Source organism: Hippopotamus amphibius, chromosome 16, assembly GCF_030028045.1.
Source record: "Hippopotamus amphibius kiboko isolate mHipAmp2 chromosome 16, mHipAmp2.hap2, whole genome shotgun sequence".
In the NCBI taxonomy this organism is placed as follows: Eukaryota; Metazoa; Chordata; class Mammalia; order Artiodactyla; family Hippopotamidae; genus Hippopotamus; species Hippopotamus amphibius.
In genome coordinates this window covers 26,878,584-26,902,009 of record NC_080201.1, presented here as the reverse complement: position 1 = coordinate 26,902,009, position 23,426 = coordinate 26,878,584, and the positions used below count along the sequence as shown (strand labels likewise).

Here is a 23,426-nt window from a genome sequence, read left to right as displayed (position 1 = left end):
ACGAGTATGCTCAGTCTTCGAAATTTTGTCAAGTTATATATTTATGATTTGTGCACATTTTCCTGTCATTCTTTAATTATGTTTGCTTAAAAAAAAAAAAAAAGAATATCCTAAGAGAGGGCCTGTTTTCTTTTCCCGCTTCCTGCATCCCTCATCTCATCTCAGCCCAGAGAGCGTCTCTGGAAACTGGATGCAGGACGTGGCTGGGCCTGGGTTCACAGCCAAATACGAGAAAGAAGCAGGCCCCGAGGCCTGGGGTCTTCTTGCGTGTCAAGCTGTGCGGTAAGCTCTTACGGGAGTGGTCTCATGGCCCCCTCAGTTGCGCACGTGCACATGTGCACATGTATACACACACACACACACACACACACCCCTCACGGGGGCAGCACTGTGGTTGTGAGGAATGACGCTCAGTGAGGTGGCTTGCTCCAAGTCACACAACTCATAGGTGGTCGGGGTGGTTGGGATTTGAACTCAGGCTGTGTTGGTCCCACAGCCCAGGATCTTAACCCCTTTGCTCCTCTATGATCCAGAGGAAGCAGGAGACACAAGTGATGTTGACTATGGCTCCTGGCCTTTAGCCCCACTCCTCTGATTCTGATTTTCTGGAGGAAAACCAGAGGGTTCATATTAGTAATGACCTTCCCTACTTTCGTCTAAAGGGGTGAAATACAGATGACCATCCTTCAATTCCCCAAATGTGTTCGCTCTCCTCTTTGGGCCTTTGCATAAGCTCTCTCTTCTCCCAAACTACTCTTCTTCTGATCTTCACTTGGGGGGCTAATGTTGTACTTGAGTTTGGACTAATGAGTCTGACTCACCTGGATTTGAGTCCTACTCAGTCTTCAAGTCTCAGGTTAGGCCTCACTTGCTCCAGGAAGCCTTCCAGGACCCCTTGAAATTTGGGTACCTTGTACTTCCCTGTGATAGCACTCCTCCACTGGACTGTAATTGTTTACGTTAGACTGGCAGCTCCATCTGAGCAGACACACCAGCCTTACTGCTTGCTGCTGCATCCCCAGGGCCAAGCACATAGTAGGGCTCAGCAAATATTTGTTGAAAGAATGGAGGAAAGTGCTCTGGCAGCCATCAGACAGATGATGGTCTACCTTGAAGGGCTAGTCCCTTTCCCATAACATACAAATATCACTTGCCCATGAGCCCAAGTTCCTTTGTTTGATTTTTGAGCATCTTTCTTTTGGGGGAAGAAGAGGCCGACACTTCTCATTTATGGTTGAAGCTTAATACCTTGGGTGGATCTGATCATGCGATTCTAAAGTCATAGTGCAGAGTGCTACAAAAATGCCAGGCAGGGGGCAGCATCCACATGGAGATACTGGAGGCTATGGGAAGCAGCGGTCCCAGAAAAATGGAGGGCGAGGGTGGCCTCTGGACTTCAAGCCACTCTGAGACCCTTTTTGTTTGTAGCTGTCTGGATTAGCAGAGACACATCTTCCTTGCTTCCCAGAGAAGAAATGCCTCTCTCTGAAGCAGGGTTCCCCAACCTCAGCACTACTGATATTTTGATATACATATTTGTTGTGGGAGATTGTCCTGTGCCTTGAAGGTGTTTAACAGTGCAGTGGGTTGAAAAGCATCCCTGAAGATTCATGTCCATCTTGAACCTCAGAATGTGACCTTGTTTGAAATAAGGATCTTTGCAGATGGAAATAGTTAAGGGTTTTGAGATGAAATCACCTTGGTTTTAGGGTTGACCCTGAATCTAATGACTGGTATCCTTATGGAAAGAGGAGAGGCCACACCAGACCTAGGGAAGAAGGCCATGTAGAGATGGAGAAGGAGACTGGAGTGATAGAGCTACAGGGCAAGGAACGCCAAGGATTGCTGGGAGCCATCAGAGGCCAGGAAGGATTCTTCCCTAGAGCCTTCGGAGGGAGTATGGCCTTGACAACACCTTGATTTTGGACTTCTAGCCTCCAGAATTGTGAGACAACAAATTTCTGCTGTCTTAAGCCATTTGTTTGTGGAGATTTGTTATGGCAGCCTTGGGAAACTAATACAAGCACTGTCTCTGACTTCTACCTTCCAGAAGTCAAGAGTATCCTTCTCAGTTAGACAAAAATGTCTCCAGAAATTGCAGAATGTCGTCTGGTGGACGGTGGGGGGGTGGTGTGTGTGCAAAATAGATCCCTCTCCACTCCTTGTTGAGAACTGCTGCTCCAATGAGGCAAAAATGATGAGAGAACCGAGCAGAGGGGGATGAACCTGGGTTTAAATCTCAGCCCCACCCAGAAAAGCTACATGACCTTGGGCAAGTTGCTAAACATCTCTGAACCTCAGTCTCCACATAAGTAAAATGGGGGTTAAAAAGGTACTTGGGGGACTTCCCTGGCGGTCCAGTGGCAAGTTTTCACTCTGGTCATTTTTTAAAGCATTCTCTTCTTGCTTTATAATTGTGATATCTTCTTTATTACTGTTCAACAAACAGTAACTGAAACAGTAATTGTGTTTTTATTAAGCAATACTAATATGACCTAATTGGTAATAAACATATTAAGAAATAACAATGGCAATGATCATTATCATTATTATTTATAATTTGCAAGCAGAGTCAGTTTTTCTCATAGAAATCTACTATGGATTGCTTGCAAACCCAGGCAGTGGCTCTTAAAGACGGAGGAGGTGCGGGGTTCCCATCTTGGCATCTTGCTTTGCAAACTCCTGCTTTCTCTTCCTCCATCCCATTCGAGCCCAAGAGGAAGCTTGTAAGATGTATAGGGTAGTCACTTAAAATGCGTCATCCTCATTTCACAGAGGTAGAAATTGAGGGACAAGAGCATTGAGTGAATGATCCCAGTCAAGTGGCCAGTTGCCAAGTCAGAGCTGGAACCCTGAGCCACTAAAACACTCTGCTCCTCACTCCCCCACCTCTAAGGAACCCCTTCCCCACGTCTTTTAGAGCCCTGGCACTACCTCCCCGGGCCTGTCGAACTTTATGGCTTGGTGGTTCCAACAGAACCCGGCTCAAGATGGGCAGGACTGGATGCATAGTCAAGTATTCTGTCCCTACCGGGGTCTAGTAACAGGCCAGGAGCTGTTTCTCAGAAGGCATGAAAATTCCTGCTGTAGATTGCCTGGTCAGTCTTGTTCCAAAAGCCCAGGTCCTGTAATTCCCCCACTGAATCTTGCTTTAAGCTTCATGCTTTCCCCACGACTAATACCTCCAATACCATAGGGCCTGCTGTTTCACATAGCCCAATTGACAGGGCTGTTTGCACCATAGCCTGACCTGCTGCAGAGCTCTCTCTTGCTTTGGGCCCCCTTAGGGCTGGCACCTGTTTGTCTCACGTGATATATGAGCGTATTAAGCATTGCTCCCAGAGCCCATCCCAAGAGGCCTGCCTGCAGAGAGAAGGTGGTGGCAGGGCTCAGTTCCTCTGCTATCATCTCTAGTAAGTCTCCTCTGGCCCTAAACTCCTGCATCCTAAGCAGCAAAACAAAAGTTCTTCTTTGGATTTCAGTGACTATGTGTTGATGCCAATACATGTCTCTTGGGGGGTGGGGGGGGTGGTGGGCAGGGAATGGCTGACCCTCATTCTAAGCAGTTTATCACAGTTTGCTTGCTGACTACGTCCAGGCCCACCCTCCCTCCAAGAAGTCTGCCCTCCCTGCTCGCTGTCCTCTTCCATCCTGATGGGAGCAGACAGACAGCAACCCTGCTGCCTCACCGATCATCCTACATTGGCGCAGAATTTGGCAGCACGGATTTGAGTTTAGCTGGAGCACGACTCCATTGCTGGGTGGCCGTGGGCAACTCATCTAAGCTACCATATTCCTCAGTCTCCTGATCTGTAAGAGGAAGACAATAATACCAATGTCATAAAACTGTTTTGAGGATTAAATGAGTTGATGACTGTAAAACGGGGTGAGGCACAACGCCGGCACCACCATCACTCCAGGTTGCAACAGCTGGTTTACGGGCTATCTCTTCACTTACCTAGACGCTCCTTGAGGGCTGGAATGGTCTGCTCCATACATTCCCCCACGATACTCAGGGCATAATGCACGATCAATACCTATTTAGAAATGTTTCGAATTTATACCCATTTAATAGTCAGCCAAGTTTTTTCCTTCCAGGAATGCAGGTTATTAGTATTTGAGAGAAACTGCAGTGGGTATGTATGAAGTGCCAGGTGGTGAACAGAACAGAGGCCTCAGAGTGAGGTGGAAGAAGGAAGACACTCAGACAAATCGAATGAACTTCCTGGGTCTCAGTTTCCCAGCTTGGAAAAAGAGAATAGATACTATTACAAGGTTGTTGCAAGGATTTTCATAAACTATGCTTAACACGGTGCCAAGGGCATACTAAGTGCTGAGCAAACAGTAGCTGTTATTATCATCATTTTAAGAATTATTGTTGAGAAAGTAAACAGCGAACGCGCTTAGGTGTCTCATCCAGCCCAGTGACCTCGCTCCGGTCAGCGCGGGGCTGGGCGGGAGCGCTGGGCGGGGCCTCAGGAAGCCCCGCCCCTCCACGCAGGCGTCGGGTCGCCCTGGCAACGCACTGCTAGGCCGCGGCCCGAGGGACGCGTGGCCGCTAGCACCCGGCGCTCTTGGCCACACTCGGCACTGACAAGGGGCGTTGACCAGGGTAGCTTGGGCAGTGATGACGGACGAGGACTCTGAGACCTCTGCCTCCGAGGTGCAAGCCCAGGATGAGAGCGAGCTGCCTGTTATCCAGCTGTGCGGGCTGGTGGAAGAGCTCAGGTACCAGCCCGCCGCCTTCTGGGGGCGGTCCCTCCTCAGCGTGTGGGCTCCGAGCTTGGTCCAGCACCGAGATGCTCCAGGTCCGCATGGAACACAGGAAACTGACACCCTCAAAGTGGGGAAGGCGCTTACCTTTGCTCTTTATTCCCGTGTTTCCACCGCCATGGCGCTAACAAGCCATTGATAGCGCCAGAACAGAAGGTGGTGCGAAGCCCAGAGGATAATTGGTGAAGTCAGAGCTTCAGCCTGGTGGGTCTGTCTGGTGCCCCACTGTGTGCTTAGCCGCCGTTCCTCTACAGAGTGGCGGCAGCTTGGACCCGGTGACCTGTAAGCCCCTTTCCATTGCTAAGATTCTGTGATAAAATTAATGTGGCAGCAAATAGAAAGGAAGCTATTGAGATGTTTTTAGTATAAGGCAACTTATACCTGAACCAGAGCATGAGCATGGAGGTGGACGGCAAAGAAGGACTAGCTCAATATTCTGTATTTTTAGCAGTCTATTTTAATATCTACTATAGCAAGTAAATTGGATATCAAGATTCCATGTTATAGTTGAGGTTAATTGTACAATTTACTGGTCTCACACAGAATATCCTGGCCTGGCAGCTGAATGGGTGTTACTTCAATATATTTATAAATAGTTTAGGTCCGAACTGAGGTATTATTACTAAAAGAGCTACAGTCTTTTGCATGCTTATTATGTGCCAAGTATTTTGCCTATATGATGTTATATAAAGGCACAATAATCACAGAAAGTTGGTGAGGAAACAGACACAGAAATTAAGTCACTTTCCTATGGTCACACAGCTAGTCAGTGGTAGTGCCAAGATTAAGACTCAGGTGTAACTCCCCAGCCTGCACTGGGAACATGACATATACTGAAAAAGAAAGATGCTTTGCTATATTGTGCTTTTCTGGTGAGCCTTTTCCACTAATCTTAAAATTCAGCCAAACAGGATTTTCAGCTCAATAAACAGATATTCAACTCAATAATACATGAAAATATCAAAGCTGCTCTCTCTCATATATACATTTACATACGTATGTGTATTATACACACTCATATACAACTTATATGTATGTTATATAAATTAAAAGGGTCATAATCTTGGCATATCCAGGATAAACTAGGTTTATCATCGCTCGTTGTTTAAAAAACATCTATTCAAAGCTTGTCCACCATTTATAATAGAATTCTAGTGGATACTTCATCCATTGCATGCTGGAAATAAAAGAGCTAAGAAATATAAACCAAAGAAAACCTCTGAAGACTGTGGATGTGTGTAATTTCAAGAATTCAGTAGTAACTCAGAAGGAAACTCACAAATGGGTTAGAAGATACTTGAAGCAGAAACTTGTAGCAATTTAAAATATATAGGCATATCTCATTGTATTGCATTTTGCTTTATTGCATTTTGCTTTATTGCACTTTGCAGATATTGTCTTTTTTACAGAATGAAGGTTTGTGGCATCCCTACATTGAGCAAGTCTCTTGGTGCCATTTTTTCCAAAAGCATTTGTTCACGTCATGTCTCTGTCGTATTTTGGTAATTCTTGCAATATTTCAAACTTTTTCATTATTATTATGTTTGTTATGGTGATTTGTGATCAGTGATTTTTGATGTTACCATTGCAAAAATTAGGACTCGCTGAAGGCTCAGATGATGGTTAGCTTTTTAGCAATAAAGTATTTTTAAATTAAGGTATGAACTTTTTTTTTAGACATAATGCTATTGCACACTTAGTAGACTACACTATAATACAAACATAACTTTATATGCACTGGAAAACAAAACAGTTTATATGACTCACTTTATTGCAATATTTGTTGTGGTGGTCTGGAACTGAACCCGGAATATCCCCAAGGTATGCCTGTAATCCCAGTGCTCTGAATTTTGTGGCTCATTAGATGTATTTTAAAAATACATGGAATACTTAAATAGTATTTACTGTGGGCCAGGCACTTTCCCAAAGTCTTTGCATTCTTCATCACAACCCTCAAAGATAGGTGCTGTTATTATTTCCATTTTACAGATGAGGAAAGTGAGGCACCAAGAGGTTAAGTATCTTGCAGAAGGTTGTACAAAGCTAGTAAGTGTTAAATACTCGTTATTTGGGGTTTAAACTCCTACTGGTGGAACTAACTCAGGCATCCTCTGTCTTGCAGCTATGGGAACTCTGCTCTCAAAACTGAGACAGAGATGTTTGAAAAATATTACAATAAATTGGAGCCCAGGGACCAGCAACCTCCACGATTATCAGAAATTAAAATATCAGGAGCAGAAATTGCACAGGTACGCAAGGGAGATCTAAGAATTCTTTTATTCTGTTTGTCCCTTTAGATGCACATGGTGTTTGTTCTCTGTCTTTGGTGTTCCATCTTGGCCAAGTGGCATGTGACTTTCTCCCTGTTCTTCTTTTGATTCTTCCTTCCCCTCCAAGGTTTCTCTTTCCAATGAGTGTGAAGGGAATCAGGTCCAACTCCCAGCGGATTGACTCTCACAGAATATCTTAGTTTATTTGAAATAACTCCCTTCAATTGGGGGACCCAAATGTGTACAAGGCCTGGCCAGCCACATAAAGGAGTGAAGATGGGCCTGGTGTGGGTGCTGGAGAGTTCCTCCCTCATTTAAAAGGGCTAGCCAGATGACCTGGTGTTGCCAGAGCAGCTGATTTTTTTCAAGAGAAGCTGGAAATCTGGATTATTTTGGTGGAAGCCTTTGATTTTCAAATGTGGGTAATTAATTTTTTTTTTAATTTTAAACTGTGTACAGGTCTATTTTTTTGAGGACCAAACAATGTCATCTTCAGGTCCACACATTCCCTGGGCCACCTGCTTTTGACCTTTGGTTTCAATGCCTAGGAAATCCAAAATTCTTGTCTATTTGTTTTTTGCTGAACACCGTGGCCCCTGATGCAATTTCTCTTCTGTGTTCAGTTTGGGAAGCCCTGAGCACTGGGCTTTCCCTGACACGGACTTGAATGCTAGTCTATAGGAGGTTCACGGTTTTCCCACCGTCAAGACACTTTCCCTTATTTATTTTCAGTTCCCTGTCAAGCATAGGCCTTTGAAGTATTTGGCACAGTGCCTTAGGTTGACTTGCGAAATGAACATCACCTCAGGCCCAATATCCAGAATTCTTTCACATTGACTTGGTTCTCTCTGGCTGTCATTCAGAATGATTTCTAGCAGGTCTGAGTGGTCATTTTGATGACCACCTTAGGCTGCTTTATTACCAATTCCTCCTTGACAATGGCTTTGTTTTTCTTGTGTTATAGTTACGAGGCAGGCGTAAATCCAAATCCCGTGTAGGTCTGGAACGTGTGCCAGGCCTCAGCGTGGACCAAAAATGCGAGCTTGTGCAAAAAGAGCTGGAAGACACAAAGGATGAAATAAGACACATGAGGGCAAATGCTGAGAGAGACCTGCAGCATCACGAGGTATACCTTCCTGCAGGCCTCCTCCCTGGGCTCCCCGCCTCTGCCTCAGTGAGAAGTACCTGTAGTATGTTCATGTAATGGTTGGTGCTTTGAGAGAAACACAAGTAGGAAAAGATAAATTGAGGACCTGCCTTTAAGGAACTTACCATCCGCTTGAGGAGATATCAAATTTTAAACTCTTTAAGATGAAAAATTTCAAAATACACAAATGTGGGGAAGCTAGCACCGTGAACCCTCATGTATTCAACACCCACACGTAACAGTCGTCAACGCATGGCCACTCTTGTTCCCTGCGTATCCCTACCATCTTCCCCCTCGAACTACGCCACTGGGCTATTATGAAGTGAGTCTTAAACATATTGTTTATCTGTAAATATTTCAATCTATGTCTCTAAGATATGGATTCTTTTTAAAAAAACCCTATAACCATAATAACCATAAATGCCCTTTAAAATTTATAGTAATTCCTGGGCTTCCCTGGTAGCACAATGGTTAAGAATCTGCCTGCCAATGCAAGGGACAAGGGTTCAAACACTGGTCCGGGAAGATCCCACGTACTGTGGAGCAGCTAAGCCCGTGTGCCACAACTACTGAGCCTGCGCTCTAGAGCCCGCGAGCCACAACTAATGAGCCCACACTCCGCAACTACTGAAGCCCACCTGCCTAGAACCCATGCTCTGCAACAAGAGAAGCCACTGCAGTGAGAAGCCCATGCACCACAATGAAGAATAGCCCCTGCTCTCTGCAACTACAGAAGCCTGCGCCCAGCAATGAAGACCCAACACAGCCATAAATAAAAAGAAAGAAAGAAAAAGAAAGAAAGAAAGAAAGAAAGAAAGAAAGGAAGGAAGGAAGGAAGGAAGGAAGGAAGGAAGGAAGGAAGGAAGGAAGGAAGGAAGAAAGAAAGAAAAAGAAAGAAAGAAAAAGAGAAAGGAAGGAAAGAAAGAGAAATTTTAAAAAGTCCTTCTAAAACTTTGGAATAATTCCCTAATAATACAAGGGGCTTGAGGTTTAAGTCAGTGAGTTGGGTGAAAAATCCCTTGTCACCGTCCATGTGCAACATCCATGACTGTGCTTCATGTCTTGTTGGAGACCAGTGCAGTCAATTTTCCTCCAGAGAAGAAGCATAACTGTTGATTTGCCCATGGGAGGAAGTTGGTGGCTTGCATTTGGTAGCCATGTTGTATGAAAAATAGATGCTTCTGTTCTATTTCTAAATTTTTCCATTTCTAAATGGAGGCACACACAGAAGCACACTCATTTCCTCAAAAGAGACAGATCAGTGGACTCCCGTCTCCATTGACAGAACCATCTGTACTGTATAAACCTATCCCTCTCTTCCTCTCTCCCTCCCTCCCTCCCTCCTGCCCTTTCCCCCTCTCCTTCTTTCTCTTTCTAAACATGCATTGTTGAATTCTAACATGTTAAAGGAGCTCAGGATGTGGTAGACCTTGTGATTAAACATCACGGTGTGGGCTAGAGTGGTCAAAGAAGACAGTGTTGAGGAGATGGGGCTGGATGTAGGACTTGGCGTGGCCTTGAAGACTGATGGCATTTTTTTCAGATATAGGAACACAAGGGCACCCTAGCTAGGTAAGGTGAATGGCATGAACAAGGAAGTGGAGGTGGGAATGAACATGGCAAGTTCATGACCTTGAGGAGGCTGGTGTGATTAGAGAAGAGGGTGCTTTGGGGGATGTGGTAGGAAATTAGGTTGAGTAGGGCTGTGAGACCTTGAAAGCCAAGCATAGGGGCTTCTCTTTGGTGTCTTAGAAATCAGGACCCCAGTGAGGATAACTGAGCAGGAGAGTGATGAATAGAAAGTAGCATTTAAGGGGGGTGGATATTCTGGCCTGTGAAGATGATGTGGAGGGAGGAGGCTGGGGCCAGATGCTGGCTGATGAAGGAAGGTGCTTTTGCTCCTTGGTGCCCAGTGAAAAAGCCTGAACAAAGATGCTTTGCTCTGCAGCTACTCATTTTATTCTTTAAAATAATATGTGTGTTTGCATTTTCTTATTTAAAGACAATCTCTGTTGTAGCAAAATTTAAACATACAGGGAAGCTAAAAGAGGAACATTTGAAGACATCCACAGTCTTACCACAGTCTTACCACAGACTTGTATTTGGCTCTTGTATTTATCTCCTAGATTCATATTATTTTCTATGTGTGTATGAATTTCTTTATGAAAAGGTATCATATTATTTTGTAAACTATACTTTTCACTTAATAATGTCTTTCCATATCAGTACATAGATTCATTTATAACATCTTTTTTTACATTACAGAAGTATATAGTAAAAGTGCTTCTTTGCCTCCCTACTAATCCATCTTTCCAGATGTGACTGTGGTTAATGTTTTGGCATGTAGCCTTCCAGATATTTTTCATATATATGATATGATATGGATGTTATAATTTTTAATGATAATGTTTCAGATATGGAAATGCATATTTCTGGAGATACTCAAGGCCCTGTTCTTGTTTGTTCTTTGCCTTTATATAGATACTATAACTTTTGTGAGGCATGGTTTTAAATAACAACATTCATATTGTCTAATTTGTATCTTAAGGATATCTTTCTGAGACTAAGAAGAAACGTTATGTATTGAGACACATATAGGTCACCCAATACGTGTTTCCTTAGACAGCTGTATCCTTGAGAATTTTTGGCAACTGCTCTCTCTTTGTGCTGACTCCCCCAGGCTATCATTGAGGAAGCTGAAATTCGATGGACCGAAGTTCAGAGAGAAGTGCATGAGTTTGAAAAAGATATTCTAAAGACCATATCCAAGAAGAAAGGGAGTATTTTGGCCACTCAGAAAGTGATGAAATTCATTGAGGATATGAACCGCCGGAGGGTAAGTTGGCAGGCGGTTAGAGCTTAGAAGGAAAGATAGATTCATAGAGCAATGACCCAGAAGTGGTCCATGTGAAGCAGCCCCACTCCCTTTGATGCATCATAAATGTTACCCACATATGCAGATTTTTTGTGTCCCTCACAGTGTGTGTGTCTTAAAATGCGCGTTTATCGAGTCTAAAATCAACCAGGCAGGATGAATATTCATACTATCTCAGACTGTATATAAGTCCCCTACATACGAACCTTCAAGTTGCGAACTTTCCAAGATGCAAATGTGCATTATAAACCTATTACAGTACAGTGCTGCATAGTCGATTGTGTTAGTTGGGTACCCAGGCTAATTTTGTTGGACTTACGAACAAATTGGACTTACGAATGTGCTCTCAGAGTGGAACTCGTTCGTATGTAGGGAACTTACTGTATTTTGCAGTTTGTTTCAAGATCTGATGCTATCTTGAGAAAGGTGTGAGTCTATCTAGGGAGGTGACTATGTGGCGTGGGACAAGTAAATCTTAATTTCTTTGAGTTCCATTATTGTAAGAATGAAATATAAAATGCTCCTTCACTTCCAGAGATTTTGTAGCATATCAAACTTCGCTTCCTGGAGATAGGTAGAGTTACTAACCGCAACATGTTATAGGTAGTAAAAATTATATAAATTACCAAGAGAATAATAGACCAAGGAATTGTAAGATCATCTTATCAGGAAAGGCCTCTATAACCAAAGATATACCCAAGTTATCTTGAATTTAAAATCAATAGAAAAATTGTATGGAGCAGACCCAGTTTCCTCTGCTTCTGGGTCATGAGTAAAATACCATAGCAACACCAGCTTGAGTAGCCATAAAAGACTTAAAAATAGGCGACTGCATGGTAGCGCTCAAGGTTTAGTTCTGCAGCCCTAGACTTGCCAACTTTTCAAACCAAAAGGGAAGAAGAAAAACAATGGATTAAAATTTGCTTTTATTTTTTTAGGATAATATGAAGGATAAATTACGTTTGAAAAATGTTTCTCTCAAAGTCCAGAGGAAAAAGATGCTTTTACAGTTAAGGCAGGTATGTGGCTTTGTCTTTCTTTTTCTTAAGGTTACTGTGGTGGATAGAACAACGTCTTCCCAAAGATGTCCATGTCCTAATTCCTGGAGTCTGTGACTATGTTACCTTATGTGGCATAAAGATTGTGCAGATGTGATTAAGTCAAGGATCTTGAGATGGGAGATTATCTTGGATTATCTGAGTGGGTCCAGTGTAATCATAAGGGTCCTTATGAGAGGGAGGCAGGAGAGTGAGACTCAGAGAAGCTGTGGTAAAAGAAGCAGAGATCAGAGTGATGCTCTTTGACGTTAGAGGAAGGGATCATGAACAAAGGATGCAGGCCACCTGCAGAAGCTGGAAAGGGCAAAGAAACAGATTCTCCTCTAGAGCCTCCAGAAGGAATGCAGCCCTGCCGACACTTTGATTTTAATCCAAAGAACCATTTCAGACTTCTGACCTCATGAGCTATAAGATTATACATTTATGTTGTTTTAAAGCCTTGAATTTGTGGTCATTTGTCACAGCAGCAATAGGAAACGAACACAGTGGCTGTGCTAGTAGATGAAATTGGCTTGAATTTAAAAGACCCTCATGACATACTTATTGACCCTCTTGGGGAATGTGGCCTGGGTGGCACAGTTAGGAGTATGCCTTGGTAAGTCTTTGAACAGCTGACCTTAAAGGCTCCCGACTAAAGGCGGTAAGGCAGACATGGCACGGGGCTGCTAGAATGTGGTTACATAGCTCCATCCTCTTTTAGCTCAATATCTTTGTTATTAACTCATTAAATGGGCAGCGGTGGCGTGCGCATCAGAGGTGGCCACTGACAGTGACACCGAGTTGGGGAGGAGAATTAACATGTCGGGGGACCATTGCTTGATTGACTTGGGATCCCAAAGGCTCAACAGGCCGGGACAACTTTAACACACAAAGTGACTAAGGACAGATGTTAAGATCCTCCACTTTGATCGCCCCAAATATCTGCACAGGTCATGGGTGGCTCAGTCACGGAGCAGCTGGTAAAGTCCGCTCAGCTGGGGGTGGTGCTGTGGCCTAGGCTGCACTCCACAGGGCCCCCCAAAAGAGGTGCTCTTGCTGCACTCTGTTCTGAGGAGCCCACCTGGAGCACTGTGTCTTGGGGAGAGCTCCATGCTTGAAAGAATCTGTAAACTAGAGTCCACACAGTAGAGGAAACGGAGAGCAAGAGGGGAGAAAGCACGTGACTGATGCGGCCCACGAGAAGGGGTCCACAAGGGCCATGGATGCTGTCCCCAAGTGCTCTGGCCGCTGTGCGGAAGAGAACACATCCCTTGGGAGGTCCCCCAGGGTGGAGTTGGGCCGGGGGGTGGAGGTGTCAGCCAAGGAGGGTTGAGTTCAGTGTAAGAAAAAAGGTGGCCTCAGCAGAGCTGCCTCCTGATACCGAGTTCCTGGTTCTCTGGGCTTCATGCAAGCCCAGGCATCCTGAAGCGTGAGAGGGGAAGCAGATGGATGACCTTTAACCTAAAAGCCATTGCTACAGAGAGATGACACTGATGTGGTCGTGCCCCCGCGGGCTCACAGGCTGTCGGGGAGTGGTGATGGGAAGGAAGGGCGTGGGTGTGTAACTGTCGTGCAGAGGCAACAGCGACAGGGACCGGGTGTCACAGCCTCCAGAGGCTGCGTGGAGGGAGGAATGACCCTCTCGGGTGGAAGATGGGCTGGGAACCTTTGAGCTGGATTGTGGGTCAGTTGGGGCTTAAGGAAATTGCTGTGTTTTTCGGGGAAAGGGAAGAAGATGCCTTCTAGGAGGGAGTACGGCATGAGTAGCACGTGGGGGTAGGGAACAGTCCCGAGTCTGGCTCTTGTGTACCGCACATGTAAGATGGCATAGACCTGGTGGGGCAGGTAAGGTGGGGCCGGGGCCAGGGAGGGAACCCAATGCACTAATACATCCCCCATGCGGAAATGTCACGCGATCAAAGGAAGGGCATTTATGGGCTGCTCGTCCTGGGTTTTCCAGGTTAAAAACAGCGTTTAAATAGCCTTTCTTCCTTCACAGCCCTGTTTAGGCACCATGTCCTTGGGGAAGCCTCCCCTGACCCAGCCTTTCTCTCCTGGCCTGGCTGAGGGGCTTCTGTTGCCCTCTGTCCCTGTGTGTCCCACTATACCACGCTGTGACCTGTGAACTGTCATTGAGTGTGGAAGTATCATATTTACTCAGATCTCTATCCCTGGTGCCTAACACCATGCCTGGCACCAAGCAGATCCCCCGTCCAAGTGTGTTGAATGACTGAATGATGACTGACTTCCAAAACCTCCCCTGAAATTGCAAGGTGCGAGCCATACGTTCAGAAGTCGCAACCTCACATCGTTTCTTCTTTCTGAGCTGTAGAAGGAAGAGGTGGGCGAGGCCCTCCACGATGTTGACTTTCAGCAGCTGAAGATCGAGAATGCTCAGTTTTTAGAGATGATTGAAGCAAGGAATCGAGAACTGATCCAGCTGAAGCTGGCATCCAGAAACACCCTGCAGATCCTCAACGCGTACAAAGTAAGGTCCGCGCCGGTGCCCAGGTCCCCAGGGCTTTCTGTGCCCACCTTTCCGGCCACAGCGAGGTTCCAGGGCACCCCTGTGGTTTTGCTGAGAGCCTAGGCCTCCTTCACTCTTCTGCTGCTCTATGATTTTTCCCGACAAAGCCATGTCTCCTAAAATACTGCAGATGTCCCCACAATCCTGGCTGCGCAGTAGAACCATCCAAGGAGACTTTTGTGTTTTTAAAGATACACAGACACTCTAATCCACCCCTGACCAATTGAGTTAGGGGGTGAAGGCCGTGCATCTTTTTTTTTTTAACTCCCAAATGATTTTTATGTGCAGTGAGTTTTGAGAACCAGCCACATTCAGGGCCCTGTTTAATTTAATGTGTAATAAGTACTTCTCTGCTTAAAACCCTGCAAAGGAAATCATCTTAGCTATAAATCAGAAAACTACTAAATAATCCCTCATCCACACAGAATGTTTTTTGTAGAGAAAGAGACACTACTGATAATTAACCAGGGACTGTGGGCATGAACTTGGCCTGTCCCTGGTAGACCAGGCTGTCTGGTCACCCTGCTGGCAACTGTCTGAGGCAACCGTCAGCTAATTGTGGGCCTGTGTCTCCTGCCCACTGGTCTGGGAGCTAAGGATGGTTTTTACAGACTATTTGCACCTGATTTGATAGAGAACACTCCCTTTGAAACCCAATTAAGCAAAATTGATTTCTCCCCCAGAAATTCCATTCTTCTCATTAGTACACTTGTATTCCAAAATATACTTAATATTTTTTATTTTGAATTTTATCAATAAAACCTTTGTGGAACGTTGGGTTTTTTTCTTATTAATATAATTACACAATGTCCTCAATTTTGCCCCTTGGCCTGCAAAGCCTAAAATATTTACTACCTGGCCTTTTACAGAGCAAGGTTGCTGATCCCTGGCCTAGTGCCTAGGCGGCAACAGTGTCCACGGGCTTAGGTAGCTCACGGGTAAGCTTCATTTGGCCCACAAAGTGTCATTTCAAAATGTGAATTCCAATGTATTTAGACTAGGTTTATGTTTGTCCAACATTTTCCTTTTATAAATGAAAAACCTGCATGCCATATGTACTCAGTACATTAGGTAATAGAGGAAAATTATTCTGTATATTTTTCATGAGGTCTCACACGTGCGTGTTTGACATTTATATGAAAGTGATCCCTCCCTCCGCCCTTCCATCCCCTACACATACACCTGAATTTTCAGCAGTTTGAGACGATACTGGCTGAGCACCTGCTTTGGCCAGGCACTGTCCTCAGGGATGGGGACACATCACAGACCAGCTGGAGCTCTGTCCTGGTGGCGCGTCACAGAAACCTGCTTCTGAGAGGTAAGGCGTCCGTCCATGGTCCCCAGTGGAGTCTGAAAGAGGCAGAGTCATGACCATATTCAAGCAACATGTGTGCGACAGAGCTGGGACTCCTAGTGCAGTGCGTGTCCCACCTCACCCAACGGCCTCCCCCTGGCGTACCGTGTGTCGACAAGGCTGTGCTCACATGCTGACATTCTTGTGTTCGACTGAAGAGCCACGAGATAGGTGGTTACATCACATCGAACCTTGATCCTACCCTGAGGAATCAGCTGGGCGGCACAGGGCCAGTTTGGTCCTGTGGGGAGAAGGCAGGGCTTTCGAGTGGAGCTACTGGTTTATAAAATGCAACCGCCAGGTCCAGGGCTTGAGCTCCTTAGGACATCTAAAGGCACCGTGCCTGTAGGTTGTGATCCCCAAACAGGGCAACACAGGCCATGGGGGGTGGAATGGGAGCCATTCTGGTCAGAATCCCAGGGGCCAGGGTGCCCGTAGGCCTGTTTAGAATAGCAGCAGGCAGGTGGTGGAGCTGGGAGGAGACACCTGCTGGAGTCCTAAGGGGACACAGTGAGGGACTGAGAGAGAGACAGGCTCACTTTTCCGTGTGTCAGTTCTCAGGTCTCCTGGGGAAACAAGGCCCAACAACTGTGGGTTGTCGCGTCAGGCCTCTCCTGGGGACCTGGATGGGGACTCCACGGGGGACCATGGGCGATGCGTCACCTCTCAGAAGCAGGTTTCTGTGACGCGCCACCAGGACAGAGCTCCAGCCGGTCTGGGACAGTGTCTGGCCGAAGCACGTGCTCAGCCAGTATCGTCTCAAACTGCTGAAAATTCAGGTGTATGTGTAGGGGATGGAAGGGCGGCGGGAGGGATCACTTTCATATAAATGTCAAACACGCACGTGTGAGACCTCATGAAAAATATACAGAATAATTTTCCTCTATTACCTAATGTACTGAGTACCTACAGCAACGCCAGGGACAGGGCTGAGTGTTGAGGGTACCGCTGTGAAGGAGACAGACACGGTCTCTTCTCTTCAGTGAGTTTTATGAGTGGGTCTCCGTCAAGGGGGCCCCTTTTTCTCTGCTGTGCCCTCAAGCCCTGCCTGATGGAAGCTGGTAGAATATAGGCATGTGACTACAGCTTTGAGGTGTCACTCTTAACTGACTGTAAACTAGTGATCCGTGTATAAACTAGTGGTGCCTGTGGCAGATAGAATTCCGGGATGTCCCCCAAGACTCCCCACCCCCTGGTTTATTCACCCTGCACGTTGCCCAGGGCTCTGACTGTGACGGGTTCTGTTAGTAGGCTCCGTTCTGTTCTATGATTAGGTTAGATTAGATGGCACAGTTGACCCTGAGATGAAGAGATTATTCCAGTGGGTCTGACCTAATCACATGAGCCCTTTGAAAGTGGAGTTTTCTCTGGATGAGAAGTTCTCCATGGCCACCTTGAAGATAGAGGGACCACATGGAAGGGGTCTGAGGGCGGCCTCCAGGAGCCGAGGACCACCCCCTGCTGACAGCCAGAAAGGACATGGAGAGCTCAGTCTTACAACTTCAAGGAAACGTTTTCCGCCAACAACCTGTGAGCTTGGCAAGGACCCTAAGTCCAGAGGAAAGCCCTGGCCGACACCGTGGGTCCCTCCCTGGGCAGAGAATCCAGCCACACTGTGCTTGGACTCCTGACCTATAGACACTGTGAGATAATAAATGTGTGTTGCTTTAAGACACAAATTTGTGACCGTTTGTTACAAAGCAGCAGGAAGCTAACATGCCTTTTTAGAAATAGCCGCCTCTGGTGACCGTCATCCTGCTCAGGGTCGCAGATGCTCTCATCACACCTCCTTGAAGGCCCCGCCCCGGCAGAGCCAAGGACTGCCTCGAGGTTCTGTTCTTTCCTGCCCAGTCTCTCTGTCTCTCTTAGTTGTCGGATGAATGCCTGTCTTCCCTCTGCTTTCCTTTTCTCCCGCCCGACTGGCTGGTGTGCAGTGAAGTCCTGTCTGCCTCCCCTTCCCCACAGCTGACCCCCTCAGTCTGGCCTCTTATCCACTTTTGCTTTCCTCAGCAGAGCAACTTCATGCAAGATGTGGACCAGGAAATGAGCCTTAAAGAAGGGATTGGAGACAAGAAGAACGGGGAGGGAGGTTGCCCCAGGTGCTCTAAGTTCCCCCAGGCAGGTGGCTCCAGGCTTTTCTGCCAGGTTGAAGATTTGATACCCTTGGGCATCGCGCCAGTACCTTCCTCTCCCCAGCCCCTTTTAGACTCTCCTCTCTCAAAGCTCTTTCCTTAGCTTGAAATGTTCCTCCCATCCCTCTTACCTAGACATACTTGACTTCACCTTTCAGCTCTTTTTCCAGCATCCCCTCCCCCAGGGAAACCTTCTGGATCACTGTCCGTGCATTCTTGGTGCTTGGCACAGTTACAGTTTGGCATTTCTTCTTGCACCTCCGTCAGGGCTGTGAGCAGGCCCCTTGGTGGCAGCCGTAGGTTGTTTCGCTGACCAGTGCCTGGGTGGGCTCTCAGGGTTTGTCGAGCCAGCCCACTGGAGTCACTGGCTTCTGTCCCTTGGCCCCTTCCTCCTCAGCCAAGCAGAGCACATCCCAGCCCCTCCAGGTTGACTCTTCCCCACTAGGAGATGGAGGTCCAAAGGGGGCAAATCTAAGAAGCAGGAGCTAGGGAGGAGCTGGTGAGGGGTGGCAGCAAATGATGCAGTGGGAGGCTGTGGGGCAGCTCCTGCAGGATTCCTCCAGCACCCGCAGGCTTTGGAGACAGTGGTGGCGTCCATGGCTGTGAGATCGTGCTGCCTAGGGTCAGCTCCTGGCTTCCCCTGGTCTCTGTGACCCTGGGGGAGTTGCTTCACCTCCCCAAGAGTCAGCTCCCTCACCTGTACTGTGGGCTCACAGTAGCATCCATCTCTTCATCCAGGTGAGGTAGGGATGGCAGCCTTGTGCCATGGGCTCTCCACGTGTCAGGCACCGTGCTCAACACTTTACCAGGTTTGTCTCCCTTAAGCCCTCACACAACCCTACAAGGCCACCAGCCCAAGTTTAGAGAGGTTCTCTTAGTAGGTGGTGGGGTGGGATTTGGATCCAGGTGTGTCTGACGACTTTGCCGGTGAGGACAAGCCTCCCAAGGTCCTCTCCTCCCCTGTCACGTAGACACTGGGATTCTGAAAATCTGGGCAACTGTGAGAAGGTCAGGCCCAAGTTCTTGGATGGTCCTGCTATTGTCCTGCTTACAGAGAGCTGTTTGTCTGTCTATCCTTCCTATAGTTCTGAGCAATCATCTTTGCTCAAGACTTGCTGTGCTATTATATTTCAGAGCAAGCTACACCGAGCCATGGAAACGTCCCTCAATCTGGACAAGGAGCTCTTGCTGAGAAAAGAGTTACTTGAAAAAATCGAAAAAGAAACCCTACAAGTAGAGGAGGTAGGAGAGGGTAAAACATGCTGTTTCTGGTGTTCTTCTCCTTCTGTCTACAAGGGCTTGAGTCAGCATTCACCAAGATCTAGGCCACCTTGGTTTTTGTCTAGAAAAACCTAGATCGTAAAAATCAAAATAGCTCTGGGCCCTCAAATGAGAAGGTGGGCCCTGGAGGCTCCCAGTCCATGGTGTTGCATTAGAATCTGGAGTCAGAAATCTCAAAGTCATCTAGAAATTACAGAGTCCAAATGATTCTCAAGAATTCCTTAAGTGACTCATAAGTTACCAAATTCAAAGTGTCGTGTGTTCAGTCTGGCAAAAAGTGTATGATGCATGTGAGAATGTAACTGGTATGAGAAAAAGAACACATGGCAAATATAATGTTCTATGTAAAGGAGAGAAAGCTCTTTAAACATGGCGTTCTCACTCAGTACAGCAGATGCTCGAATGGCAGACCTGTGACGTCTGTACCGGACACACTCCAGGGTGTGCGGTCACCCTGTGAAAATGTGTGGAGTCCTCTGAGCTCCCTACATCTGCACTGGGATTGAGTGCTCTCATTATTTTGCTGAGCATGTAGAGTTGATTTCCACCAGTTCAATGCACCTAGGGTATGACTCAAAGGGGACTTTGGGGGGACGGTGGGGGAAAATGAGTCCTGGACTTGTATTCAGAAGGCCTGGCATCAGGTTTGCTGTTGCCAGTCTCTAGCCTTGAACAAGGCTTTGAATTAGAACTCAGTTTCCACATCTGTGAAAAAGATGTCACAGCCCTTGTTGTGGTAATCAGATAAGAGGACGCTTTGTCAACCTCTTAAAGCCATTAGTTCAGTTATTACTGTCATTCTCTGGAATAAACCTGACGTGTCCCCAGCAGTGTGTATGACCCCAAACCCACCTACAATGGCCAAAAAGCCACAGGGTTACTACCTCCAACTCAGTTTTGCCATTGCATCCGTACCATATCCTTGAAGGAGAACCAGTACCCTTTGCAAAAAAGTTGGTCTCACTAGAGTGGCCTGTAACAAAGGTGAAGCAAAAGTCTGTGTGCTCTCTCTACGCAGGGTTCCTGTGGTCTTTCTCTGTTTGAGTTGATATCTATTAGATTACAAGTAAAACATGAAATCAATTTTTAAAAGCCTAGCATTCACGCCTTAGTATATTTTCATTTTTTTAACTTCTTAAAAAACAGCTCTATTGGGATATGATTCATATATTAAATAAATTACCAATTTAAAGTGTATATTTGAATGGTTTATGGTAGATTCACAGAATTGTGTAACCATCAACATAATGATTTTACAACATTTTCGTCACCTCAGAAAGAAAGCTCGGACCCATTAGAAATCCTCCATTTCACCTGACCGCATTCCTACCCTCCAGCCATGACTACTAATCAACCTTCTGTCTCTGTGAATTTGCCTTTCCTCAACCTTTCACATAAAAGGGACCATACAGTGTAATCCTTTAGCTTTAATAATATTTTCAAGATTCACGTAGTAGCACGTAGCAGTACTTATTTCTTTTCGTGGCTGAATAATACTCCCTTGTAGGTACCACATTCTGTTTATCCACTCATCCGTTTGATGGCTATTTGCATTGTCCTCATTTGGGGGCTATTATGAATAATGCTGCTGTGAACATTTATGTACAAGTTTTGGTGTGAATAGATGTTTTCTTTTCTCTTGGACATATAGCTGAAAGTGGAATTGTGGGTTATATATATGGTACCTCTAGGTTTAACATTTACAGAAACTGCCAAACTGTTTCACAAAGTGGCACCATTCTACATTCCCATCAGAAATGGGGATTTCTGTACATCTTCACCAACGCTTGTTATTTTCAGGTGTTTTTTTAATGCTGTCCTAGTGGATGGGAAGTGGTATCTCCTTGTGGTTTTGATTTGAATTTTCTTAATGACTAATGACAATGAGCACCTTTTCATATGCTTTTTGGCCACATGTCTATCTTTTTTTGGAGAAATGTCTATTCAAGGCCTTTGCCCAGTTTTAATTGAGTATTTTTTTTTATATCACTGAGTTATAAGAATTCTTTACATATTCTGGATTCAAATCCCTTATCAGGTATATGACTTGCAAATATTCTCTCTCAGTCTGTGGGTTTTCTTTTCACTTTCTTTTTTTTTTTTTTTTTTTTGGCACATGGGCTTAGTTGCTCCGCGGCACATGGGATCTTCCTGGAGCTGGGATCAAACCCGTGACCTCTGCATTGGTAGGCGGATTCTTAACCACTGCGCCACCTAGGAAGCCCTCTTTTCACTTTCTTGATGGTATTGCTTGCAGCACAAAAGTTTTTCTCATTTTTAAAAAAATTGTGGCTTTTTTTTTTTTTGGCTGTGCTGCTTGCAGGATCTTAGTTTCCCAAGCAGGGATTGAACCCCTACCCTCAGCAGTGAAAGTTCGGAGTCCTAACCACTGGACCACAGGGAATTCCCACAAATTTTTTCATTTTGATGGACTCCAATTTATCTATTTTTTCTTTTGCACCTGTACTGTTGGTGTTGTAGCTAAGAAATCATTTTCTAACCCAATAGCATGAAAATTTACTCCTGCATCTTCTTTTAAGAGTCTTATATGTCTTAAATTTAGGTTATGATCCATTGTGAGTTACTTTGTAAATGGTGTGAGAAAGGGTTCCCAAAGCTAAAAGAAGAAAGGAGATGCAGTGTGTTCATAGAATTTATGTTAACCTTCCTATTTACCACTTGTGTGGTTCTCTTCCCTTCTTCCTGTAGCTTTGAGTTACCATCTGGTGTTATTTTCCTACTCAAATACAGCTTCATTTCAGCCTGCCTCCTTTGTGCTATAATTGTCAAATATATTACATTTTATATGTTATAGGTCCAATATAAAATTATATACATTATTTTATGAAAATGCTTTTTAAATCAATTAAGAGCAGGAAAATATGCAATTATACTGTTTTTTTATAATTACCTACATAATTACCTTTGCTTGTGCTATTTGTTTTCTTGGATGTAGTCTTCTTCTACAGAAGTAAAGTGCCATTTTCATCACATCATATCAAGGGAGCATCCTGTCAACATGTCTTTTCATTGCCGATGTTAAGCTTGATCACCTGGCTGAGATGGTGTTTCACAGCTTTTTCCACTGCAGAGGTACTCTTTCCCACTTTTCAGACTTTACTCTTTGGGAGGAAGGTCCTGTGTACAGCCCATGCTTAAGAAGTAGGGAGTTATAAATTTTTTTGGAAATCTTCCCCATTTGTTTCTTTTAAAAATTATTTATAGCAGCATTGGGGACTTCCTAGGTGGCACAGTGGTTAAGAATCCGCCTGCAAGTGCAGGGGACACAGGTTCAAGCCCTGCTCTGGGAAGATTCCCACATGCCACGGAGCAACGAAAGCCCGTGAGCACAACTGTTGAGCCTGAGTGCTAGAGCCCGTGAGCCACAACTACTGAGCCCATGTGCCACAACTGCTGAAGCCCACATGCCTAGAGCCCATGCTCCGCAACAAGAGAAGCCATTGCAATGAGAAGCCCGCACGCTGCAAGGAAAAGTAGCCTCTGCTTGCCGCAACTAGAGAAAAGCCCGTGTGCAGCAACAAAGACCCAACGCAGCCAATAAACAAATTAAATAAATAAACTTATTTTAAAAATTATTTATAGCAGCAACTCATGAATATTAATTTTATATATTGGGCTATAATCTGACATTATTTATTTTGTTGCTCCCGTTGTTCCAGTTTGGCCATTGGGAGCTCTTTCAGTCAGCTCCTGTGTCCCGTTAGCATATCCCTATTTTTGTCAGTTGTTGTCATCATATGTGTGTCTGTTTTGTTTTGAGCACCTCTTTCCTTTATGGAAATAGAAGATGCTCCAGGCTCTTCTTGTATATTTCCTACCCCAGTCCTAGAATTAGCCATTTCCCCAGGGAGTCCTGGGTCCTTTTATTTGGTTAATATTGGAAACCAAGATCTGGGTGTGCTCACTGCTTTCTTTCATTTTTGAAAGACAGTTTTGCTGGATGTAAGATTCTTGGTTGACGGTTTTTTGTTTTTTGTTTTTCCTTTCAGCACTTAGAATATATCATCCC

General features: G+C 45.4%; 1 protein-coding gene across 1 annotated transcript in view; it reads left to right on the top strand.

Annotated features, from left to right (window-relative positions):
* The first annotated feature begins 215 nt into the window (after positions 1-215).
* LOC130839375 (coiled-coil domain-containing protein 113-like) overlaps positions 216-23,426 on the top strand; it is a 30,435-nt gene continuing 7,224 nt past the window's right edge. The window contains exons 1-7 of the mRNA XM_057713619.1: positions 216-282; positions 6,896-7,022; positions 8,008-8,169; positions 10,871-11,026; positions 12,004-12,084; positions 14,435-14,590; positions 19,250-19,357. Of these exons, the coding sequence (XP_057569602.1) occupies positions 6,930-7,022; positions 8,008-8,169; positions 10,871-11,026; positions 12,004-12,084; positions 14,435-14,590; positions 19,250-19,357 (756 nt within the window). The 5' untranslated portion in view covers positions 216-282; positions 6,896-6,929. The remainder of the gene's footprint in view (positions 283-6,895; positions 7,023-8,007; positions 8,170-10,870; positions 11,027-12,003; positions 12,085-14,434; positions 14,591-19,249; positions 19,358-23,426) is intronic.